This window comes from Oncorhynchus keta, chromosome 2 (genome assembly GCF_023373465.1).
Source record: "Oncorhynchus keta strain PuntledgeMale-10-30-2019 chromosome 2, Oket_V2, whole genome shotgun sequence".
Taxonomy (NCBI): Eukaryota; Metazoa; Chordata; class Actinopteri; order Salmoniformes; family Salmonidae; genus Oncorhynchus; species Oncorhynchus keta.
In genome coordinates, this window is record NC_068422.1 from 33,973,665 (window position 1) to 34,000,455 (window position 26,791).

General features: G+C 39.7%; 2 protein-coding genes across 2 annotated transcripts in view; both read right to left on the reverse strand.

Moving 5' to 3' along the window:
* Positions 1 to 26,503, reverse strand: part of LOC118361675 (fibroblast growth factor-binding protein 2-like) — a 40,092-nt gene extending 13,589 nt beyond the window's left edge. Inside the window, exon 1 of the mRNA XM_052475782.1 lies at positions 26,433 to 26,503. The gene's annotated coding sequence lies outside the window, so the exon portion shown is untranslated. The remainder of the gene's footprint in view (positions 1 to 26,432) is intronic.
* Positions 4,661 to 6,788, reverse strand: LOC118361680 (D(1C) dopamine receptor-like). The gene has a single exon (XM_035741814.1). It carries the CDS (start codon positions 6,767 to 6,769, stop codon positions 5,507 to 5,509), a length of 1,263 nt encoding a protein of 420 aa, XP_035597707.1. The 5' UTR covers positions 6,770 to 6,788; the 3' UTR covers positions 4,661 to 5,506.
* Positions 26,504 to 26,791: the final 288 nt, after the last annotated feature.

Genomic DNA, 26,791 nt, shown 5'->3' on the forward strand with positions numbered 1-26,791 from the left:
TTTCGATAATCATGGATTTATCGGTGGAGACCGTGTTTCCTAGCCTCAGTGCAGTGGGCAGCTGGGAGGAGGTGCTCTTGTTCTCCATAGACTTCACAGTGTCCCAGAACTTTTTGGAGTTGGAGCTACAGGATGCAAACTTCTGCCTGAAGAAGCTGGCCTTAGCTTTCCTGACTGACTGCGTGTATTGGTTCCTGACTTCCCTGAACAGTTGCATATCACGGGGCTATTCGATGCTATTGCAGTCCGCCACAGGATGTTTTTGTGCTGGTCGAGGGCAGTCAGGTCTGGAGTGAACCAAGGGCTGTATCTGTTCTTGGTTCTGCATTTTTGAACGGAGCATGCTTATCTAAAATGGTGAGGAAGTTACTTTTAAAGAATGACCAGGCATCCTCAACTGACGGGATGAGGTCAATGTCCTTCCAGGATACACGGGCCAGGTCGATTAGAAAGGCCTGCTCACAGAAGTGTTTTAGGGAGCGTTTGACAGTGATGAGGGGTGGTCGTTTGACTGCGGCTCCGTGGCGGATACAGGCGATGAGGCAGTGATCGCTGAGATCCTGGTTGAAGACAGCGGAGGTATATTTGGAGGGCCAGTTGGTCAGGATGACGTCTATGAGGGTGCCCTTGTTTACAGAGTTAGGGTTGTACCTGGTGGGTTCCTTGATGATTTGAGTGAGATTGAGGGCATCTAGCTTAGATTGTAGGACTGCCGGGGTGTTAAGCATATCCCAGTTTAGGTCACCTAACAGAACAAACTCTGAAGCTAGATGGGGGCGATCAATTCACAAATGGTGTCCAGGGCGCAGCTGGGAGCTGACGGGGTCGGTAGGATAGTCAGTTTTACTAGGGTAAGCTTGGCAGCGTGAGTGAAGGAGGCTTTGTTGCGGAATAGAAAGCCGACTCTGGATTTGATTTTTGATTGGAGATGTTTGATGTGAGTCTGGAAGGAGAGTTTGCAGTCTAGCCAGACACCTAGGTACTTATAGATGTCCACATATTCAAGGTTGGAACCATCCAACGGCTCTATCGAACAAGGACAACCATATCTACACGCACAAAAATGTATAGTGTGATCAATAACACATATAGCCTTTGTAAAATGCCACAAAGCAGGACTACATTTACTTTTGAAAGTACCATGCTCAGATTCCTAATGACATCTCAGATTTTATTATTTGCAGAGACAGTTTCGTTGCAAACAAGACACACAATTGGCATAGGGCAATTATGACAAGATGAACACATAGGCCTCTCTCTGTCCATTCTTATCCTGTAATTTGGGTTATTTGTAGGATATTAAAAAAATATTCTGTTAATATGTCAAATTATGCATAATTGCTTTATTCGTTCAAAGGATATTTTTTTCACCCTTACCCTTGTCTACAGTGAGATGCGAACCCACAACCTTCTGGCCCACAGTCCTGTGCGCTATCAAAATTCCTGCCTTTACATGTAATGCTTACAGAACAAAGAACAGTTTCTAAAACTGCATATCGGAAGGCTCTGGTCTGTCCAAGAAGTGATGGTAAACAGCAGACACGTTTTCTGAAATTCACTTTGTTTGAATTATTATGTTGGGTACACGGGAGGGTCAGTTGTTTTTTCAAGCATTCAGGGAGGGTTTAGGTGAAATATAATTTTCTTATTGGAGGGCCATCCATTTTCATTTCAGAAAGGTCCGATTTTCTCCATGTAACCTTTATTATAAATAACGTTCAGTCTATAAGGTAGTTTGCACTCTGAAATAGGTTCTCTTCAAGGATTTGCCTATATTTGGCTCCAATTATTATTCCCTCTATCTTTACCATTCCCTGACACTGAAAAGCATACCCATAGCATGACACTGCCACCAACATGCTTCATGGTAGGGATGATGTTAGACAGGTGATGAGCTGTACCGGGTTTTCTCCAGACATAGCGCTTTGCATTCAGGCCAAATAGTAAAATGTTTGTCTCATCAGACCACAGAATCTTTTGCCATATGCTATCAAAGTCTTTCACGTGCCTTTTTGGAAACTTCAGGCATGCTGTCAAGTCCCTTTTTCTCCGGGGTGGCTTCCACTCTCCCATAAAGCTCAGATTGCTGAAGTTCTGTAGTTCTTCTGGCAGGTTCTCCCATCTCAGCCAAGGAACTCTGTCAAAAGATGTTATCGACCACAGGTGGACTCCAATCAAGTTGTAGTGACATCTTAAGGACGAATTTGGAGTGGCATAGCAAAAGAGTGTGAATACTTATTTTACTGAGATATTTCTGTACTTCATTTTCAATAAATGTTCTAACATTTTTAGAAGCACGTTTTCACTTTGTCATTATGTGGCACTGTCATTATATGGCACACAAAATATGGAATAAGTCAAGTGGTATGAATATTTTCTGAAGGCAGTGTGTGTGTGTGTGTGTGTGTGTGTGTGTGTGTGTGTGTGTGTGTGTGTGTGTGTGTGTGTGTGTGTGTGTGTGTGTGTGTGTGTGTGTGTGTGTGTGTGTGTGTGTGTGTGTGTGTGTGTGTGTGTGTGTGTGTGTGTACACGTTTATTTGTGCTCATGCGTGTGGGTATACAGTGTATGCTCAAGTATACTTGTTTGACCTATGTATTTTCAATATAACTAATTTCCTTTTATGCAGACATTTATCAGAAGCTGGTTCTCTTTTGCCTAAAAGTTCATTTCCCCCATTTTTCAATAGTATTTCAAACAAAAACATTGTATTATTTAAAATGCTATGTTTTGATCAAGTCACTGCATGTATGAGTCCAAGCTCAAATGTTAAACTGCAAAATTGTAAAAAATAATTAAGGTCTTTGAAATGTCTCTTTAAATATCTGCAGCCATTTGAAAAACTAAATGACGGGGAGGTGATGAGGATAATGTCATATCAATATAATGAAATATCATCACTAATAACACAAGATGATAGCATGACATTACATCAGCTGGCTTGTGTATGAAACACACCTGTGTGTCCACTCCACTCCACACACCTGCCATGCGGTTCACCAGGTCACATCTCTCAGTGTCCAGAGACTCCTACTCTGTTTTTCAACCCTCTGTCCATTTGAAGATGAAAGAGGCACTTGAAAAATATGGCTTGGTTGTAGATCCAAAAGGACCATTCAAATAGGCGAAAGCTTAGGTGTTGATATTAGGCCAGTAATAACCACTACAAAATGTCTGTCCAGAACAATGAGGAGTCAGAATGTCCAGGTAAGGGGGTTTAATTGACAGGAAGAATCCCCCCCCCCCACACACACACACAAACATGACATCAATATACTGTAGATAGTGGTTCTAAAAGGGTGGAAGATAAAAGGACATATTATAGTACACAATAATACATAAAAGGGGTAAGGCTATATACAGATACACCTTGACTTAACTGAATGATAATGCAGCACATGAATATGAATGACAATAGCAGGATAAAGCTGCAGTCTTTACTGCTACATAATAAGATCCAAAATGCTCTGACTGTGAAGTATAATGTGGCCCGAGAGTACACATGACCACCGCATGGTGAGAAAACTGTCATTAAACCAAGTAATGGCGAACAGAGTAAGAGGCTCACCAAAACGACTCAACATGCGACACTTGGCTAGTAATCTGCTGCAATAGTGAGCAGGCTGTACAGTACAACAAACTCTGCATAGAATGTACCTACTATAACAAAGCTATTACTATTGTACGTATAAGCATAATGTAACTGAAAGGCTCTGTGTTAATGACACTGTGAAAAGGTAACCAGTGAGCCTGGCTAACTGGCTACTTAGCTAGCAATGACAGTGCACACACATATTTTACAAAATTCTATACAAACACCCAAACTTTATCCCCCGCAAATCAATACCTGGAGGCGGGACTTACAACAAGCAAGTGATAGAGAATGTCTCTGATTGGTAAGAAACATACAAGTGATTGACTGAGGTGCTGTTGGGAATTCTAACTAAAGGGACAAACTAGGAGTGCATAGAATGAGTAACTGCGTGGCCAATTTTACAGCACTGGTGTAATTTGGTGAATTTTTTTAACAGATGTGAAATGTATTTTATTTTGGAATAGTAGACTATATTTTGTATTTAACCTGGAAAGTCAGTTAAGAACAAATTCTTATTTACAATGACCGCCTACCCCGGCCAAACTCAGACGATGCTGGGCCAATTGTGCGCTGTCCTTTGGGACTCCCAATCATGGCCGGATGTGATACAGCCTGGAATTGAAACAGGGACTGTAGTGACACCTCTTGCACTGAGATGCAGTGCCTTAGACCGCTGCGGGACTCGGGAGCCCAATAACAAAATGCCTATAATATATAGCCCTATATCTTAGACACCCTTCCCATTTATTCAAATTTGATTCATGGGGGGAAATGGCTTTGATGGGAGATATTTTAGATGTTGAATATTTAATCATGTTCTAAAGCTGATTCTGAAAACATTTTGGGCTTAGGGATTTTGGGCCAGGGCTAATTTTACTATTTTATATCTGCCAACACCGCAGAGCAGCTTTGGAGAATATAATAATCCTAAAATAAAAATAGATGCAATTATCAGAGGGGAAGATGTGGTTCTGTTACCATGGGTTACATGGTGTTGTCAGGGACTATGCAGAAGACAGTTGCAAACGATTATAGTGAAGCTTTGGCAAGAATCAGTTGTACATATTTTTCTAGCTATATTCATTCACAAATGGTTGAGTATATTTTACATGTTTTAATTTAAATGTTCTTTGTAAAGTGTGTTGAGACATTGTGAAATGCACTTTAAATAAATGATGACTTAACTTGAGTAAGAGGTGGCAAAAGATTACAAGATTTCGACAGCTATTTTCACAAAACAATGCAAAGTTATGGTTCCATTATTATATACTGTATCTGATTAAACATATCAACTTATACCAAAATAATTACATTTTCATTAAGTATTATTTTACCATTATTACTAATAAATGTGAATTGATTTGAAACAGATTACTCCCATGGTGTTTGAGAGCTACTTTGCTACAGAAACACTACCACCATCCTCATTGAATTAGAACAAGTATTTTGGCAAGAGTAAAAAAAAAACACTAACAAAATGTAATGATATCCTCTCATTATGCAATACACATCACATAGCTTATTCGTTCAATTGTGTCTTTTTATGTATATATTTTTTATTCAACCTTTATTTAACTAGTCTCAATTATTTGAAATGTGTGTAGTAGCAAGACTAAAACTAGGCTAACATTTCTACGTGATTTCCTTCCATTTATCAAGACACATGCCTACTTTTCAAAAGAAGCACTGTGTAAATGTATTGATCATGATCAGTGAGATAATAAATAAATTATAACATTGCGCACGGCATTATGCAAAACAACATAAGTGAATGATTTCACAATAAAATATAACTTAAATAAATACAAATAAATCAATACTCCATGAATAAATCATAGCCTACAATTGTGCAAGATTCTAATCGTGGATTTGACCATGGATTGCATCGCACCCCATGGCTCCAGCTGTGGTAAATTACATTTCCCCGTCACACTGGAATTGGACATTGGCTGGCAGAAACATGTTCTTGTGATTGTGGGATGCGATTGAGATAAGAGAAACTTTGTCGAACAGTGGGGTTGTGTCCTCCCCCAAGTTAGGGATTGCGTTTGGATGGTGTGTAGCCATTAAGACTTGTGCGTCTTTTTGGAGCGTTGTGTCGTGGTGATAGGACACCAATTCATTGCTGAAATTAACAGCCTCCAATGTATTGGTTGAACACATTTTATTGCAGCCTAGAATAGTTGTAAAGGCTTTTCTGAAATCTGCGTTAAATGCGTAAATGACGGGGTTTAGCGAAGAGTTGGCCCAACCAAACCAAACGAAAATTGTGAACGTGGTGTCGCTTACACACGGAGGGTCATAGAAAGGTACCATGCAGTTTAGGACAAAAAAGGGCAGCCAGCAAAAAACAAAAACCCCCATGATAATGGAGAGGGTCTTTAAGACCTTTGTTTCCTTTTTAAAAGCAGTTTTCAATGCGTTTTCGTGTGCGCAAACGTTTGGGTGTTGGTTATTTTGCGCTTGCTCCACAGCTCTCTCCAATGAGGATATCCTCCGTATCTGTGTTTGCGCAATACGGAAAATCCTCGTGTAGGTGGCAACCATGATGACAACTGGGATGTAGAAACTGATCAGTGATGTGAAAATAGCATAGGTCTTGTTCAAGTTCGCTATGCAGTTCTCGGAGTGGTTGCTAACGTTTCCCGCTGATGTCTCCTCCTCGGCCACGTGCCAGTTCAGTTGGACAGGTATGAAGGATATGAGAATTGACAGCGTCCACGCCACTGCAATCATGATAAATGCAACTCTGTGGGTCATTTTTCGTTCATATCTAAAAGGACTTGCTATAGCCCAGTATCTGTCCACGCTTATGATACACAGATTAAGAATTGATGCCGTTGAGCACATTATGTCAAAAGCTATCCATATGCCACAAAATCTACCAAACAGCCAGGTCCCAGTCACTTCAGATATTGCCTCCCATGGCATCACGAGGACGGCAACGAAGAGGTCTGACACAGCCAGAGAAATCACGAAAAAGTTGGTTACCTTGGACCGGAGGTGTCTGAATTTAACGACTGCGGCGCACACGAGCGTGTTCCCCAGTAGTGTCGACACAATGAGAACAAACAAAATGCATCCAATTAGCGTCCGCACACCATTCCCACCGGTCTTGGCTTCTGTGGCGTAAGATTCCGACATAACTTGCGTTTCATTTCCAGTGTAGTTTTCCATTTGCACTTTTCTGTCTTTGCGTAAAAACGCCTCAATTTCACATTTAACCAAGTATTTATTCACTGTCTTTATTCTCATGTAGGTTTCTCTGACTGCTTCCAACCCGTAGCAATTCAACTGGTCTCAGTACTCAGTAGGCTACAAAAAAACGTTGCAAACTGTCCGATGATTCTCTCTCGTGACAGGCTATGACTCATAGCAGGTGAGATAATTATGTCTATAGTCTGTCTGGATAGTGAGGGGTTTCATTTCTTAGTGAGAGGTCTAGCCCAATGTCAGCAGCAGTGGTCCACTCATCCAGTTTGTCATAGGCTAGATTATAATCTTCCAAAAAGAGCTTCAGTGATGGGGATGAATAAATAATATAGTAATTAGCCTATTTCTATATGCATGTTGAAATAATAGGCTACCATAAACTATATTTTGAAATTAGTATGCTTGTGACTACAGTATTTTAGCCTATGCTAGACATATGTAAGGATTATGCAAGAAATATAAGTATTTTATGTTTGTAATCAATATTTTAAATAGGGTTACTACACATATGTTTGTGCATGGCCATTCGGTTCCTGTCAAAACATCTTTAATAATCTGGTTTCCAGATTATATCTGTTTACAACTTCTTTGGAACTCTACATGACCCCAAGGCCTAAAGTTAGTATCTGTGTAATTCATACCATCTCAAATTTAAAATCACATTGTTTTCATTAACTGGCTGCTTGGCTCAGGGTCATTTTAACACTGTGTTGCAATTGTCCACAACCCTAGAAACCATGACAATATCTCACGTGCCTAGCAAGAGACAACAACAGTGAAGTCAATAATGTCAATGTTTACCCAAAACATAGGCCTAGTGATGAAATTGATGCTAGTTTAAATTATTGTAGAGTAAGGCTCAGGACAGTAGGCTAGCCTATAAGAGCAATACAGCCAGTGGAAAAAAGTTACTTTCACAAAAAAAAACAAATACAGTATTTACCCATAAAAGGTGTGAATAGTGTAAATTTCAGAAATGCAAAGTTGATCAAATATTGTTTACCCAGTAAACACGCACACCTTTGGCCGACATATCAAAATGCATAGGGTGTATGTAGTTTGGAGAGTGTTTGCAAATTGGGAAAATGTTACTGAGACATCAGAATAGAATGTTTTTGGCTGCCGACATATAAACGATGTACAACTAAATAATTTATTCTAAATAGCCTACAAGACATAATGAGCAAATGACATCTAAACTGCATTTTACCGATTTATCCTGTATACTTTGTGCCTACTTGCGAAGACAAAGCTGTGCTATACTAGCCCATGTTAGCTAGATAGGTAAATTAGGCTAACCAGCTATCTATATCTTGTAGTTACTGTATGTAGCCAGATTACATGCCTGAGGGCTTGACCCCCAGGGGGCTCCCATTCATTTTGTTGAGTCACCAGGGGTCGGACTGGGAACATAAATCGTCCCTGGCTTTTCTAAAGCGAGAAACAGACCTTACGCAAACAGAGCGCAATGGAGTATGTGAATGCAGTTTCACTTCACAAAATGTGTGGCTCCTTGTAGAACATACGCCTGCCTATACTGCGGGGGCAGCGTTGAGTAGTATGAAGTTCTATATTTTACCACCAAACTTGATTTGGTTGAAAATGGAGCAAAGTTAACGCAAAGTTGCTTCACAAAAGAACAAACTCTGCATATACAGTGGGGAGAACAAATATTTGATACACTGCCGATTTTGCAGGTTTTCCTACTTACAAAGCATGTAGAGGTCTGTAATTGTTATCATAGGTACACTTCGACTGTGAGAGACGGAATCTAAAATCTAATCACATTGTATGATTTTTAAGTAATTACTTTGCATTTTATTGTATGATATAAGTATTTGATCACCTACCAACCAGTAAGAATTTTTCTTTAACCTCTTGAACCTATGGGGGCGCTGTGTCATTATTGGATAAAAAGACGTGCCCGTTTTAAGCGCAATATTTTGTCACGAAAAGATGCTCGACTATGCATGGAATTGACAGCCTTGGAAAGACACAACTCTGACGTCTCCAAAACTGCAGAGATATTATCTGTGCGTGCCCCAGAACTAATGCAACAGGCGAAACCAAGATGATGTTTCATACAGGAAATGCCCCGGATTCTGAAGGCGCTGTGTTCCAATGTCTCCTTATATGGCTGTGAATGCGCCAGGAATGAGCCTGCGCTTTCTGTATATTCCCCGAGGTGTCTGCAGCATTGTGACGTGTTTGTAGGCATATCATTGGAAGATTTACCATAAGAGACTACATTTACCTGGTGTCCCACCCGGTGTCCTGTGTGCGTAATCAGTAAGTCCATGCGCGTTCCATTTCTTCAGAATTGAAAGTAAACTGCCACGATGGATTTTATCGTCGATAGATATGTGAAAAACACCTTGAGGATTGATTCTAAACATCGTTTGCCATGTTTCTGTCGATATTATAGAGTTCATTTGGAAAAAAGTTCGCTTTTTAATGACTTATTATTATTTTTTTCCTTACCCAAACGCGATGAACAAAACGGAGCGATTAGTCGACACAAATCATATTTTTTGTAAAAACGGAACATTTGCTATCTAACAGAGTCTCCTCATTGAAAACATCTGAAGTTCTTCAAAGGTAAATTATTTTATTTTAATGCTTTTATAGTTTTTGTGGAAAATGTTACATGCTGAATGCTAACGCTAAATGCTACGCTAAATGCTACGTTAGCCATCAATACTGTTACACAAATGCTTGTTTTGCAATGGTTGAGAAGCATATTTTGAAAATCTGAGATGACAGTGTTGTTAACAAAAGGCGAAGCTTGAGAGCAAATAGATTAATTTCATTTCATTTGCGATTTTCATGAATAGTTAAAGTTGTGTTATGCTAATGAGCTTGCTGATAGATTTACACAATCCTGGATACAGGGTTTTTTTCGTAGCTAAACGTGACGCAGAAAACGGAGCGATTTGTCCTAAACAAATAATCTTTCAGGAAAAACTGAACATTTGCTATCTGAGAGTCTCCTCATTGAAAACATCTGAAGTTCTTCAAAGGTAAATTATTTTATTTGAATGTTATGGTTTTTGTGGAAAATGTTGCATGCTGAATTCTAATGCTAAATGGTACGTTAGCCATCAATACTGTTACACAAATGCTTGTTTTGCAATGGGTGAGAAGCATATTTTGAAAATCTGAGATGACAGTGTTGTTAACAAAAGGCTAAGCTTGAGAGCAAATAGATTAATTTAATTTCATTTGCGATTTTCATGAATAGTTAACGTTGTGTTATGCTAATGAGCTTGCTGATAGATTTACACAATCCTGGATACAGGGTTTTTTTCGTAGCTAAACGTGACGCAGAAAACGGAGCGATTTGTCCTAAAAAAATAATCTTTCAGGAAAAACTGAACATTTGCTATCTGAGTCTCCTCATTGAAAACATCTGAAGTTCTTCAAAGGTAAATGATTGTATTTGAATGCTTTTATGGTTTTTGTGGAAAATGTTGCATGCTGAATGCTAATGCTAAATGCTACGTTAGCCATCAATACTGTTACACAAATGCTTGTTTTGCAATGGTTGAGAAGCATATTTTGAAAATCTGAGATGACAGTGTTGTTAACAAAAGGCTAAGCTTGAGAGCAAATAGATTAATTTCATTTAATTTGCGATTTTCATGAATAGTTAAAGTTGCGTTATGGTAATGAGCTTGAGGCTGTAGTCACGATACCGGATCCGGGATGGCTCGACGCAAGAAGTTAAGAATCCCTCCTGTTCTCCACTCATTACCTGTATTAACTGCACCTGTTTGAACTCGTTACCTCGTCATGTGGTCTGATGAGACAAAAATAGAGCTTTTTGGTCTAAATTCCACTCGCCGTGTTTGGAGGAAGAAGAAGGATGAGTACAACCCCAAGAACACCATCCCAACCGTGAAGCATAGAGATGGAAACATCATTATTTGGGGACGATTTTCTGCAAAGGGGACAGGATGACTGGACCGTATTGAGGGGAGGATGGATGGGGCCATGTATCGCGAGATCTTGGCCAACAATCTCCTTCCCTCAGTAAGAGCATTGAAGATGGGTCGTGGCTGGTTCTTCCAGCATGACAACGACCCGAAACACACAGCCAGGGCAACTAAGGAGTGGCTCCGTAAGAAGCATCTCAAGGTCCTGGAGTGGCCTAGCCAGTCTCCAGACCTGAACCCAATAGAAAATCTTTGGAGGGAGCTGAAAATCCCTATTGCCCAGCGACAGCCCCGAAACCTGAAGGATCTGGAGAAGGTCTGTATGGAGGAGTGGGCCAAAATCCCTGCTGCAGTGTGTGCAAACCTGGTCAAGAACTACAGGAAATGTATGATCTCTGTAATTGCAAACAAAGATTTCTGTACCAAATATTAAGTTTTGCTTTTCTGATGTATCGAATACTTATGTCATGCAATAAAATGCAAATTAATTACTTAAAAATCATACAATGTGATTTTCTGGATTTTTGTTTTAGATTCCGTCTCTCACAGTTGAAGTGTACCTATGCTAAAAATTACAGACCTCTACATGCTTTGTAAGTGGGAAAACCTGCAAAATCGTCAGTGTATCAAATACTTGTTCTCCCCACTGTATCAATTGGGTCATTGTCACCAATCAACTTCAAAATCACTTCAACTTCAAGAATGCTCTGTCTTGGATTAGATTGGCATTAAATAAGTAGCACTATTTTGCATTGATAACCAAATATAATCTCAGCGACTGTTAAAACAATAAACCAAACAACATTGTAGCCTTTTTAACCCCCCAGAGTCGATTGACACGACTTAACATTTAAAAAATCCCCATCAAAATCCATCTGTTTCAGATAGGAGGATATCTCTATGTTGACTTTCCGCATCTGCAATGGAAAGTGGCAAATCTACAGTGCTGTTTGTCAGACCAGGAGACATCCCAAAAATTGGTCTTGTCAAGAATATATCTGAAGCTTCTGAAAAGTTTAGCGTAGAAACTACACTGAACAAAAATATAAATGCAACATGCAACAAGTTCAAAGATGTTACTGAGTTCCAGTTCAGTCAGTCAATTTAAAAATAATTCATTAGTCCCTAATTCATGGATTTCACATGACTGGGATTAATGAGCAGGCAGCATACCGCCCTGCATACCACTGCTGGCTTGCTTCTGAAGCTAAGCAGAGTTGGTCCTGGTCAGTCCCTGGATGGGAGACCAGATGTTGCTGGAAGTGGTGTTAGAGGGTCAGTAGGAGGCACTCTTTCATTTGGTCTAATAAAAAATATCCCGATGCCCCAAGACAGGGTGCCGTCTTTCGGATGGGACGTTAAAATAGGTGTCCTGACTCTCTGAGGTCATTAAAGATCCCATGGCACTTATCGTAGGGGTGTTAACCCCGGTGTCCTGGCTAAATTCCCAATCTGGCCCTCAAACCATCACAGTCACCTAATAATCACCAGATTACAATTGGCTGATTCAACCCCCTCTCCCCTGTAACTATTCCACAGGTCATTGCTGTAAATGAGAATGTGTTCTCAGTCAATTTACCTGGTAAAAGTCACAGAAACCTTTTTAAAAAGTAGGGGTGTGGTTTACATGCAGCAAAACACATCTTCTTTGCATGCTGTTGATTGTGGCCTGTGGAATGTTGTCCCACTTCTCTTTAATAGCTGTGCGAAGTTGCTGGATATTGGCGGGAACTGGAACACATGGTTCAACTGTAGTCTCTTTCATATTGCTAATTATCTTTATGGAGTCAGATAAACATTTTAATAGGCTAATTGCTTAGTTTTATTACGAGTTGCACGTAAGGTATTTATAATATCATACAGTGCCTTGCGAAAGTATTCGGCCCCCTTGAACTTTGCGACCTTTTGCCACATTTCAGGCTTCAAACATAAAGATATAAAACTGTATTTTTTTGTGAAGAATCAACAACAAGTGGGACACAATCATGAAGTGGAACGACATTTATTGAATATTTAAAACCTTTTTAACAATCAAAAACTGAAAAATTGGGCGTGCAAAATGATTCATCCCCTTTACTTTCAGTGCAGCAAACTCTCTCCAGAAGTTCAGTGAGGATCTCTGAATGATCCAATGTTGACCTAAATGACTAATGATGATAAATACAATCCACCTGTGTGTAATCAAGTCTCCGTATAAATGCACCTGCACTGTGATAGTCTCATGAAGAACAAGGAACACACCAGGCAGGTCCGACATACTGTTGTGAAGAAGTTTAAAGCCGGATTTGGATACAAAAAGATTTCCCCGGCTTTAAACATCCCAAGGAGCACAGTGCAAGCGATAATATTGAAATGGAAGGAGTATCAGACCACTGCAAATCTACCAAGACCTGGCCGTCCCTCTAAACTTTCAGCTCATACAAGGAGAAGACTGATCAGAGATGCAGCCAAGAGGCCCATGATCACTCTGGATGAACTGCAGAGATCTACAGCTGAGGTGGGAGACTCTGTCCATAGGACAACAATCAGTCGTATATTGCACAAATCTGGCCTTTATGGAAGAGTGGCAAGAAGAAAGCCATTTCTTAAAGATATCCATAAAAAGTGTTGTTTAAAGTTTGCCACAAGCCACCTGGGAGACACACCAAACATGTGGAAGAAGGTGCTCTGGTCAAATGAAACCAAAATGGAACTTTTTGGCAACAATGCAAAACGTTATGTTTGGAGTAAAAGCAACACAGCTCATCACCCTGAACACACCATCCCCACTGTCAAACATGGTGGTGGCAGCATCATGGTTTGGGCCTGCTTTTCTTCAGCAGGGATGGTTAAAATTGATGGGAAGATGGATTGAGCCAAATACAGGACCATTCTGGAAGAAAACCTGATGGAGTCTGCAAAAGACCTGAGACTGGGACGGAGATTTGTCTTCCAACAAGACAATGATCCAAAACATAAAGCAAAATCTACAATGGAATGGTTAAAAAAATAAACATATCCAGGTGTTAGAATGGCCAAGTCAAAGTCCAGACCTGAATCCACACGAGAATCTGTGGAAAGAACTGAAAACTGCTGTTCACAAATGCTCTCCATCCAACCTCACTGAGCTCGAGCTATTTTGCAAGGAGGAATGGGAAAAAATGTCAGTCTCTCGATGTGCAAAACTGATAGAGACATACCCCAAGCGACTTACAGCTGTAATCGCAGCAAAAGGTGGCGCTACAAAGTATTAACTTAAGGGGGCTGAATAATTTTGCACGCCCAATTTTTCAGTTTTTGATTTGTTAAAAAAGTTTGAAATATCCAATAAATGTCGTTCCACTTCATGATTGTGTCCCACTTGTTGTTGATTCTTCACAAAATGTTTGTGAATGTTTGAAGCCCGAAATGTGGCAAAAGGTCGCAAAGTTCAAGGGGGCCGAATACTTTCGCAAGGCACTGTATATACTGTATATTCACATATTGAATATTTACTACACTACAATGTCACTTTGTATCCAATATCTGACTTTTGGTTTTAGCAGAGGAAGAGGAAGAGAGAGGCCCAACTCTGCGGAAAATATGTCTCCGTCCAGCAGGTGGTGGTGTTTCGCCCAGCAACCAAGGAGTTTTTGTATGTTGGTTAATAAGAGAGTGTAGAATTTGGTTATCAAAAAAACGTATGGCTTATTTGCTACGTGTGGTTTATTTGATTGAATATACGTTTTGTAATGCTTAAGTTGTTACGATATAAGTAGGACACATTACATCCCTGCATCTATGAGGGAAAAAAAACGTAATATCGGGGTTGTCTCGAGATGGCAATGCATATTCATGAAAATAGGCTAGTAGCATAACATCTCTCTCCCTTGAATACAGGCGGTTGATGTTAACAACCTTCATTGAATATTTAAAAAAAGGATTAGAATAATGAGATGTATCCACCAATCCAAAGAAAGTATATGTGGGACCTAGACAGCCTGCGCTGCCGCTTTTTTAAAATTTTAACTTTACCTTTATTTAACCAGGCAAGTCAGTTAAGAACATATTCTTATTTTCAATGACAGCCTGGGAACAGTGGATTAACTGCCTGTCCAGGGGCAGAACGACAGATTTTGACCTTGTCAGCTCGGGGGTTTGAACTCGCAACCTTCCGGTTACTAGTCCAACACTCTAACCACTAGGCTACGCTGCCACCCCACTCAGTGGTGTGTATTCATTAAAAAATGGACCAATAAAACATTTCATAGAATAATTTGTATGTTTCATCTCTCTGTGTTTCATAATTGTCCTCAAATTCGCAAGAGGCTGAATGTAATTCACAGGAGAAAGTATCAGAGCGAGCGAAATAGCGCAACTCTGTCTCTCTACATGTAGGTCATTAATCTGATGCTGTCTGGTCCAAATGTGTATGACATTGTTTCCGCCAGTAGCATTGAAGGCAAGGGAACCCAGCGAGCATTTGGCCTCCCTTGATTAAAAAAATGTATAAAAAATGTACCAATCGGTGTTGAGCTAAACTAAGCGAGCTCAACTGTGAATGGTCCTTGCGCAACAACAAAAGTGTCAAGGGAAGCTAGTTTGGATTTTGGCGTCACTCCTATCAAATCCCATTGAGAGAAAAACTTGAATTGTTGCATCTCATTGTGTTGTCCTCTGGTGATGCAAGCTTGCTAGCTAAAATTTGACCTTTCCTAAATTAGCCATGGCTGGAGATAGGGATTTGGACTTGCGGTTTTACTTAATTATCCGTACTGGCCAATGATTATAAGTGCGACTCTGATCCAACCATTAATTAATTCATTGTTTTGCCCCTGACCTGAGAGGATGGAAGTTCAGTGTGTAGCTAGATGTAGAAGGCTAATGTTATCTAGCTAACATCTAGCGAAAGCATTTTAGCCAGGCAACCTGGCCAAGGACTTGATTGCTCTATCAAGGAAGTAAATGTCACTACAGACTCCCTGGTTCGAATCCAAGCTGTATCATAACCGGCCGTGATTGGGAGTCCCATAGGGCAGTGCACAATTGGCCCGGCGTCGTCCGGATTTGGCTGGTGTAGGCCGTCATTGTAAATAAGAATTTTTTCTTAACTGACTTGCCTAGTTAAATAAAGTTTCAATAAAAAAAAAATTTTTTATAAACACCGAAGCAAAATGCGATTTTTATGCCGTTTCCTCAGAAAGAACCACAAACGGGCCTTTCATCGTGGTGCACGCTTCTAATCCACAGCCCCAAATCATCCAACCATCGCCTGCATCATTTAAGTGCAACAGCTTGTGGTTGAAGCATGCCAGCCCAGTGGAAGCTGTCCCAGTGAACAGTGTAATGGACCCCGATGGTGTCCCCTCAGAATCTAATGCCAAACTCCTGTCTCTCTACCCGCCAATACTTTCTGAAAACATCAGCGACAGTCCAAACACAGAGCCCAGCACGAGAGAAGACTTAAGTGAGTGCAGTCTCCCAGCTAGGCCGCTCAGCCTCAGGACTAACCCAAACATCACAGTCTCGCTCAGCTGCGATGCCACCCCTCTCAGCCAGAAGAATGGGGACATGTTTTTTGGGGATGAGGGGGGCACTGACTCTAGAAACACTTATGAGATCTGTCGTCGTCAAAGTGCCCCAGAGAAACTCCCCGATGGTTCGATAGCTCTGTTCTACTCTTCTAAGAAGTTTGGAATGTCATATTTTTTACCAGGTAATATGAAACGCATAACCATCACTGCACTTGCACACACACACTCTATCACCACCACTACAACCAACCCATTCATGCACGTGTTGGAAACGCTCCTGTGTTGATGCTCCATGCTGAACGTGTGTTGTGGGTTGTAATGGATATTAGTCATGCCCCAGTTATTGCGGGAGGGATATGGTAGGCCTCACTGAACAATTAGGCCTACTTAGTCTATCTCCTCAGCAGTTAGCCTAGACTTCCGAAGGCATCAACAGTGTAATTTATTGTTCATCTTTAAACTGACAGACTACCTCAGTATCAACCAACTACTCTATTCCAGCAGCTGGTTATCTGTAATGACCATCATGTTTTGTAGTGAGTAGGTCCATCATACATGATTACTGAGAGCATCCATTCAAGCACATGCAGGCCTGGTGAATGTCATTATTTATCTGGTGCATCTTTAGTTAGTTACAGTGCACGGCAGCAGACTGGAGAAAGCACTCACGAAGACTACTTATCATCATACTGCTAATGTTGGTTTGACAGGTGGCTGGATGTGTAACTTGTGAAATAAATTAGCCAATGTCATCCAACTTCTACAGATTAGCAGGTTGAAGGACAAGGCAGCTGGTTCATTGTTTTTTTTCCCTTCAGGTCCATTAAAAGAAAAGGCTTAAAAAACAAAGACGCTTTAAACTCAGGAAGCGTTTTAATATCAGCTGGAATAAATCTAATCTGAAACCTAATTGCTGGATAAAAAATCCTGTATTACACAAAGTCTACTTGTAACACTATTCGCCTGTCCCTCCCTGTGTTGAATGAGATTTACTGGCCTCCAGTTTCTCCCACAACCCAGGGTAATGTGGAGAGAATTGCAGGGTTCTCTCAGTTCTTGTCGGGACAAGCCCTGAGACTGCCAAAGAAATGTCCTCGATCTGTCGCTCTCTCTCCCTCTGCTACGCCCCTACCTACCCCACTCTTGCTCCCCTGAAAGTACTGTACAATTGGAGCTGAATCAATTCTCTGCTCATTTCAGAAGTATTGCTGCTTTTGAGTTGCGTGCAATGCCGGTGACACGCACATAGACTTATTCTACAAAGTCAATATTCGGCTAGGCCTATCCCTATAGGATAGGGGCGATTACAACGTTATGGACCTCATATTTGCACGCAAAACACAACTTCAATGTCTCACAGAATCGACTAACAAAATATAAATGAAACTTTTGACGTGCAGTCTATGTCTATAGTTACCGCTTGGGGAGAGAGTTTCCTCAAGAAAGCGGATGTCTAAGTACAGGCATGTTGGAGAAATACAACAAACAAGAAGTGTTATGGATGTTGCTGTTAATGGACAAGCTTTTTGGGGAGACAAACATGTTCGTTTGTAAGTCTTAAGTCTTAGGTCAAAGCATGTATAGCAATTTCAAAGGAAAGGCTTGGCTGAACACAAAAAAATGTAATTATGAAAAGATTGTCATTTTCATTAGGCTTATTACTTTAGAGCAGTAGTTCCCAAACTTTTAATAGTCCCATACCCCTTCAAACATTCAACCTCCAGCTGTGTACCCCCTCTAGTACCAGGGTCAGCGCACTCTCAATTTTTATTTTTTTGCCATCATTGTAAGCCTGCCACACTATATGATACATTTATTAAACATAAGAATGAGTGTGAGTTTTTGTCACAACCCGGCTCGTCGGAAGTGACAAAGAGCTCTTATAGGACCAGGGCACAAATAACACGCACAATTCTTCAGTTTTTGATTTGTTAAAAAAGTTTGAAATATCCAATAAATGTCGTTCAACTTCATGATTGTGTCCCACTTGTTGTTGATTCTTCACAAAAAAATACAGTTTTATATCTTTATGTTTGAAGCCTGCAATGTGGCAAAAGGTCGCAAAGTTCAATGGGGCCCGAATACTTTCGCAAGGCACTGTACACGATCCATATGTCAAGGCTTTAAAATCTTTCTTTAACCTGTCTCCTCCCCCTTCATCTACACTGAAGTGTAATTAACAGGTGACATCAATAATGCCAGGTTGTAGTTGTAAATTATAACTTGTTCTCAACTTGCCTACATGGTTAAATAAAGGTGAAATAAAAAAGGGATCATAGCGTTCACCTGGATTCCCTAGTCATTCGGTCATGAAAACAGCAGGTTTTGTTTTGTACACTCAGTGTAGATGTGCCTATACTGCCAATTCACTTTTATGGACACTAGATGAAGTCGGTATATTTTGGGGGCTTTCATTTGAAGGAAAAAAACAGTACAAGACTATTCACAGATTGTTCTTGCCATAATATGGTATTTTATCAAATAGGGCTATCTTCTGTATACCTACCCTACTTTGTCACAACACAACTGATTGGCTCAAATGCATGAAGAAGGAAGGAAATTGAAGAAGGTACACCTGTTAATCGAAATGCATTCCAGGTGACTACCTCATGAAGCTGGTTGAGAGAATGCCAGGAGTGTGCAAAGCTGTCATCAAGGCAAAGGGTGGCTACTTTGAAGAATCTCAAATATATTTTGATTTTTTTTAACCCTTTTTTGTTTACTAAATGATTCCATCTGTGTTATTTCACAGTTTTGATGTCCACTATTATTCTGCGATGTAGAAAACAGTCAAAGTTAAGAAAAGTCCTGGAATGAGTAGGTGTGTCCAAACTTTTGACTGGTACTGTATATATATCATTTTTACTCACATATTTTAAAAGATAAATTGTTTGGCGTTGGCAGGACCATAAGTAAATATGCAAACTGGGATATAACTAAATAATTAATCAGGGTGATTTTTCTAGGAATAGACAAGAATTTACCTTACCATCTATTTTTGCTAACTTCCTATAAAAATGTGTAGTAAGTTTGTTTATTTCTTTAGGGATATGAAAACTGAGTATGTCCACTTCACCATCAGACCATTGTATTGGTAAACTACACAGTAATGTAAGAGTTGTATTTTTTAGCTTCCCAATACGTAATATGGTAAACCTATCATACTTTGGTTGTAATCCAGAGAGGTTAGAAAAACTATCTAGATCCCCTGAGGGGATCTAGATTGCGGATTTAAGAGGAAACTTGAGTCAACAGCGTACAATGACACCTTTGTTTTTAAGCCCTGGATGTCCAGACCATATACATTGGGTTGGGTCTGATTTTAATAGCAAACATATCCATTGCCATAAGAAATAGATATGCAGACATTGGACAACCTTGTTTTACTCCTCTTGACAGTTTAATGTATTCTGAAAAGTAGCCATTATTTATTATTTTACACATGGGGTTACTATACATAACTTTAACCCATTGCATAAGACATTATCAAAAAAATAAAATAGCCCAGATATTTATATATAAATTCTAGTCGAGATTTTTTGTGGTGTTCTATTGTTTGAAGTCTTATATTATCTCCAATGTATCATCCATGTAAAAAAGACTGACTGATCAATATGAATAATATCTGACAACATCTTCTTAATTCTATTCGCTATGCATTTTGCTAGGATTTTTGCATCACAGCACTGAAGTGTAAGGGGCCTCCAGTTTTTTAGATAGACTGGATCTTTATACTTAACACATATTTCCTGTTTCAGTAATAATGAAATCAGACCTTCTTGCTGAGTACCTGAAAGTTTACTATTTTTATAGGAGTGGTTAAAAATGCTAATAATGTTTCTTTGAGTAAATTATAAAAGGTTTCAAATACCTCAATTGGTGGGTGATTCTTCAACTTCGGGCACTTTGGCCCTGCAAGCTTTCAGAAATTAAAACTTTTTGAAACATAATTTTAACAGTATTATAATTGTCTTTGATTTGTCTAGAAACAATATCTGATAATGGCTGAGATCATATTATTCAGTAATTTAAATATTTGTGTAATTTTTCTCAGACAGTCATAGACAAATATAATTTCCATCAGGTCCATTAAATATCCATTTTAGTTGATAATTAAATATCATACAATTAATTTATAAAACATTTCTTATTAATTTGTATATGAACTTGTATTGAATACTATTTTAAGTGATTTTTAAGGTTTTCCTAATATTAATAATTCAACACAATGTCTGAATGTATAAACTTGCCATTGTGACAGCTGAAAACATTTATTTATCATGATAAATAAGATTTCCAGCCAACCTTTTTGTGGGATTATGATAACAACCATATGATTTCCCTATCTAAAACCAATCAATCGATGTAAATTCTACATAATATACTAATTTACCTCAAACATATGTGTGTGATGGAAATTACAATGTGTTGGAAATTACATCTATCTAAAAAAAAAAAAAGAATGAAAACAATATTTTATTGCCAAAATGTTGAACTACAACCTTTTTTAAACATTTAATTAATATAAGACAAAGTAAGATTCCAAAAGTAGCCGATGGGCAGAGCTAGAAGTAGAACAGTGTTTTTGAGAGACGGACCCAGATTGCTCAAGGAAATAGGACAGTGTTTTTGAGAGATGGACCCAGATTGCAGAGTGGTCATCCGCATAGAAGAGCTCAGTGAGTATCATTTGTGATATATCCAACACAGGTGTGGAGGGTCACCTGCTTGTGAGAATCACCAAAGTGAAGTGCCTGAATTTCACTGGTGTATTTACAAAGGTAGTTCTCTGCAAAGTCAATATGCACAATGTTCCCCTCTTTCCGCAGATTCTCTTTTAACTCTCTCAGTTTGGAGCATTGGTATCGAATGCTGTACACGTGTATCCCCAACTTCTCTTTCAACCCTTTGGAGAAGTCCTCCAGTACAGTGAACTCTGAAAACTTGTGCAGTCCATGAGGAGGAGATGTACTGCAGTACTTAATGCAGCTGGTGGCCACACAAGATACTGACTGTTGCATTTGACTTTGACACCCCCTTTGTTCAGGGACACATTATTCAATTTCTGTTAGTCACATGTCTGTGGAACTTGTTCAGTTTATGTCTCAGTTGTTGAATCTTGTTATGTTCATACAAATATTTACACATGTTAAGTTTGCTGAAACTAAACACAGTTGACAGTGAGAGGACGTTTATTTTTTTGCTGAGTTTATATAGCCTTGCCATAACAAAAGGGTTGTATACTTATTGACTCAAGACATTTCAGCTTTTAATTTTTAATTAATTTCTAAAAATGTCGAAAAACATAATTACACTTTGACATTATGGGTATTGTGTGTAGGCTAGTGACACAATCTCAATTTAATACATTTTAAATGCAAAGGGCGTGAATACTTTCTGAAGGCACTGTAATTTCCTGCAATTCTACCCATTTTGCCATGGGGTGGAGAGAAATGTTTGCAGTTTTAACACAAGAATCGCTGGTTGTTGATGGACCTCCCTTCAAGCTAATGAGCAGTCATTCTGACAGCAACATTATATCAGTGTAATATATTTCATATATGCTATAGCAAAAATAATCATTTGGGTGTGTTTATGAAGGCTTTGGGTAACATTTGTAGTTTATTTGAAATAACATAATAGCATTTTCATTCGTTTTGTTACTGTAGGCTATATGTAAAAACAAAAAAACGCCCAATATTCACCTGCAGTTTTCATTACGTCCACCAACAGCAGTTAGGGACCATCAACATAGGACCATCAACATAGTGACAAATTTCACATTTCAATAGCTCTTTAACCATTGCTCCTAAAACTGGTTGTAGCTAACCCGATAGCATAGATAAACATTGCATATACCTTTTTTTGTAGATTTACACTATTTTAAATGATTTATTTACATTTTTGAATTTCAATAGCTTTTTGGTCATCTGTGCTATTGACTTCAAACAAGGTTTAGAATGTACACTGACTACCCTTCTATATTGCACACCCTTTCGTTTGTCCATTTTCATCTCACTTGATTTTACATAAATTTTTCAAATTTCAATAGCTCCTTGGTAATGTGACCTACTGACATTCTGAAGGTGCAGAATGTCCACTCAAGTGGGCCTACACATTGCACACCCTTTGGTTTGTCCATTTTCATCTCACATGTTTTCACATGAAGTTTTCACAATTTAACATTTCAATAGCTCGTTGGTCATGTGACATACTGACTTCAAACAAGGTGCAGAATGTCCACTCAGTGGGCACTCCTTTTAGTTTGTCTACTTTCATCTCATGCTATTAAATCTCTATGCCTGAGACCCAGTAGGTGTGGACATTGCTGTACAGTGGACACCCACACTCGGAAGTCATTTGGAGAAAAATACATTATCTGACTGACAGAGTAGTTCACAGTGATTACTATTATCTGTCTGACCCCCTTGTACCCTCAATCCCTTCCAGGACATTCTAACAATCCACTATTCTCTGAAATGTCTATGTATTTTAGTTTACGCTTAATTATTTATATAGTATTCTTCACATTCAAAGCATTTGTGGTTTTACTTCCTCTCCTTATACAGACAATCAAATAGTACTTTCAAGCAACCACAAAAAGCTGCGGTCACGGGACAGATTTAAATCATTACTCAGCCCAAGCCATTCTAAATGGAGAAAGAAGTTTAGTGCGAAAGCAAAGTCTGCCCAAGGTACTAATACAATCTGTTATTGGAATTGTAAAGGGTTAACTATTGATTTAAAAAATTGGCTTAGTGGCAAGCATGTGAAATTATTTATTTTAGGTGATCTTCTGGACTACAATGCTGTCATGAGTTTCTTAAATGTGAACCAGAACCACTGGAAGTTCATTGTGAGTCAAATCCTTTTTCCAAAATTGATGTAGGTACATTTTTGTGAAGGGGTATGGGGGTTGTGATATGGGTCATTTAATAGTAAAATTATTTAAGGGATCAATACATTTCTATATTGCTTATCTGCATGAATCATCAGGCCAAGTGTTTTTGGTTGATCCTGCTGGACAGAAAGAGAAGGAGGAATCGGGACACACTGAATTAAAATTCAGGACTTAGTTATTCCATTGTACTAGATATAATACATATGAGCATTTTACATACATTCATAAGTGTAATAATTTTTTATGACATACTGTGAAAAACACTCTTGGCTGCTGGCTCTGTCCCTTTCAGACATGCACAGAGCAGACTGTGAGGGGAAGGGTAGCTCTTGACTTGAACCACAGGGGTTCTCTGTGAAGAGATAGTAATCCAGAAAGCACAGACACACCCCTTGACTTTCAATTGGCAACCTTGACCTGTATGTATTCTCTCCTGATTGGCTCCTAAACACTTTGGATCCTATTCTTGGACAGTTAGAAGACACAACGCGTCAATGCAAAAAAAACATATACTAATTACTCTCCATGAGTAACCTCAACCTTGTGGGTGTTTGGGCTAATAAAGTGCCAACTCAATTCTACCACTGACTAGTCTCTCATGCCCCTATGGACGGGGACACAGGGCAATAGTTTTTTTAATCTAAACCAGGCCTTTTTTACTGACACACAGAAGCAGTTTACCAGATAAGAAGTCAAGAAGATCAAAAAGTAGATTGTTGTAAGGGTGTATTACGTCATGTGCTGCCACATCGTCATATCCATTCTGGATTCTGAGTGGTAAAATCACAGTTGAAAAATGCCTCTATGTATGTGTATACTGTATGTGGGAATGTCATGTCCGTCCTACATTTCATGTTGGTACATGAAATATTCCTCATCTGTATATATCATGAATTGTTATTGCAAATAGAAGTATTATGTTCAAAAACAGACATTTTCAGATATTATTTTGACAAACACCCTTTAACACACTTTGGTGCTTACAATTCATTCTTTATTTAGACTTGATAGGCACTGTCATCTGTGATCTTTGTGATGTTACTTTTTTTAAGCATGTACTGATGAAACTGTCACTTAATATTTTTTTCTTAAAGTCTACAAACGCTCTACATATATTCACTCTGTGATAGGATTGGATCCTATATGCAACTTTTATTATTGTACTGTATTGTCCTGTAAATGGTTCAGTGCCTATAATTTAGGCTGTGTGTAGAATGGGCCAATAAAGTAAATTACCTGCCTCCTGCGCCTGACTCCGCAACCACTTCGCTTAAGTGCATCACAGAAGCCCGCACCCACCAAGAATGGAGTCAGCAGGAGCCGCGGCCACCCCCCTTCCATCGGTGGGGGAACACGTCCTCCACCATACCACCATCCTCCATCGGGTCTGCAATGGACCAGATGATGGAGCGAATGAACCGATGGGAGAGGAGTGGTCTCCCCACCTCATCTCCGGCTCCTCCAATGAGTCAACCTACTCCTCCAGCGGCGTCCGGCTCCAGCGCACTTCGTCTTGCACCCCCGAGTGAGTACTATGGAGCGGCGGCTGGGTGCCAGGGTTTTTTACTCCAGCTCGAGTTGTATCGGGCTACCGTGAGGCAGACTCCCTCAGGGGAGGAGAGTGTGAGCGTCCTCGTCTCCTGCCTGATGGGCCGAGCTCTGGAGTGGGCCAACGCTGTCTGGAATGGCCCAGACTCGGCGAGGGATCACTATCCCGAGTTCACCCGCCGTTTCCGGGCAGTGTTTGAGTGTTTTCTATCCTAATCTGACAATTATATACATATTCTAGTTTCTGGGGCTGAGAAATAGACCGTTTCAAATGGGTATGTTTTTTTAGCCAAAAACTAAAATACTGCCCCCTACATGCAAAAGGTTAAGCTGGGCGGCTCGCATGCTCTTTGTGCGGGCTTATTTTTCCCACTGTGTTTATGTGTGTGGTAGTGTATTGGTAGCGTGTTTCGTTTTGGGGTTTTCCCTCTGGACTGGTTAGGTCCTGGTTATGGGTATCGTGTTTGTTGCGCCAGTGAGTTTTGGTGAATTTCCCCATGCCTAATAAAGCACTACTCAGTACTTTCTGCCTCCTGCGCCTGACTCCGCACCCACTACGCTTAAGTGCGTCACACCAGCAAACCCACTGCAGCCTACCTTACTAGCTCACTCTCCATCCCTGCTTTGGACAATTAATAACATGACTCTCGTACTTTGCCCTTTTCCTTTATGTTTGATATTAACGATGAAAGGAGATATTATCTTGTCTCTCTCCTACTTTGTACCGCTGTTAAATACTGTGGCAAAATAAAAAACAGGGGGAAAATAAAATAATCATGCAAAATCTTGTGAGATGAAAATGGACAAACTAAAGGGTGTGCACTGTGTAGGCCCACTGAGTGGGCATTCTGAACCTTGTTTGAAGTCAGTAGGTCACATGACCAAGGAGCTATTGAAATTCGAAGGTAAAAAAAAGTTTGTACTTTGTTCACGCTCCCTAACTAATTCAACTAGGAATGCTGCTCACATTTCCACGTTTATTAGCTTTGGAAAGCTAATGTCGAAATCGTGAAAATAAGACCTGTGCAATGTTGTGAGCAATTTTTCCAACATCATGACACTTATTTTGAGTCTGTGACTCAAGTGGTTTGAAAGCTAGAACATCTGTTGAATATCCAACTTGAAACTGGCTTTACCTAGGTCAAATTATTGTCAGCTCATGCTTGTGTGCATCTTCAGGCAATGGCATCAATTGGATTTCATTAGCGGTCATCCCTTGTCCTAACAGCTGACACCATTTTTGTAACTTTCACTTGCTTGACACACATTGTCAAACCTTTGTTTTGTTGTAGTGCGTAATAGTGTATATGGTTTTCTCTTGATTGTGTCTGGTTATCTAGTCATACTTCAGCACCGCTATACAACGGCTGTGCAGGTGCCTTATTTTGCGCAGAGGGAAGAACCCCCCTTGTAATTTCCTTAATTTTGTGCCCGGACTTGTTTTCTTGGCAAGCAACTTGTTCGCCAATGACAGTGAAGTGAAACAAATTGTCCATGGTGACATTGCTTCCCTTACCAACATAAGGTTCCACAAGCCTCATCACAACATTCTCCAACACTCGCGCCTGCTGCCCGATGCGGGTGTTTTCCCAGAGTTTGAAAGCCATTCAGCATGTACAATTACACACACGCTCTCTGTGTAGCCTATTCAAAGTAGGCCAGAGTGGACTGATAAGACTGCTTTGATTCAGTAAACTGATATAGGGTACATATCATTTTAAGATTAGGCCTTCCATTGCTCATCAACTCACCCATTCTCCTCGTCATATTTTTCGGTTCAGTTGCGAGGCAATTGTCTGTGGGGATTATCAACTGGGCACTGCACCTTCATATTTTGGAAGAAGGGGCGGAATAGACCCTGCCGTTTGGAGAAGGAGGTGCAAAGGGAGAAAACCATTCAAAAAAAGTACATGCCCTCCTAAAACTGGTTATATCTCCAGTTCTGTTTTTGATATTAAGATTCTAACATCGGCAGTGTGTTATATAGACTTATTTAGGAAAAGTCAATGATGGCGGGGGGCATGGGGAAGTAAATGACAGAGTAATAAAAAAAAGAATAATCATGAGCAATCAAAATGACTGTTTTAGCTGTTCTAGTGTTATTAGCAAA

Coding starts and splice junctions, on each gene's coding strand:
- LOC118361680 (XM_035741814.1), bottom strand. CDS start 6,769: ATGGAAAACTACACTGGAAATGAAACGCAAGTTATGTCGGAATCTTAC.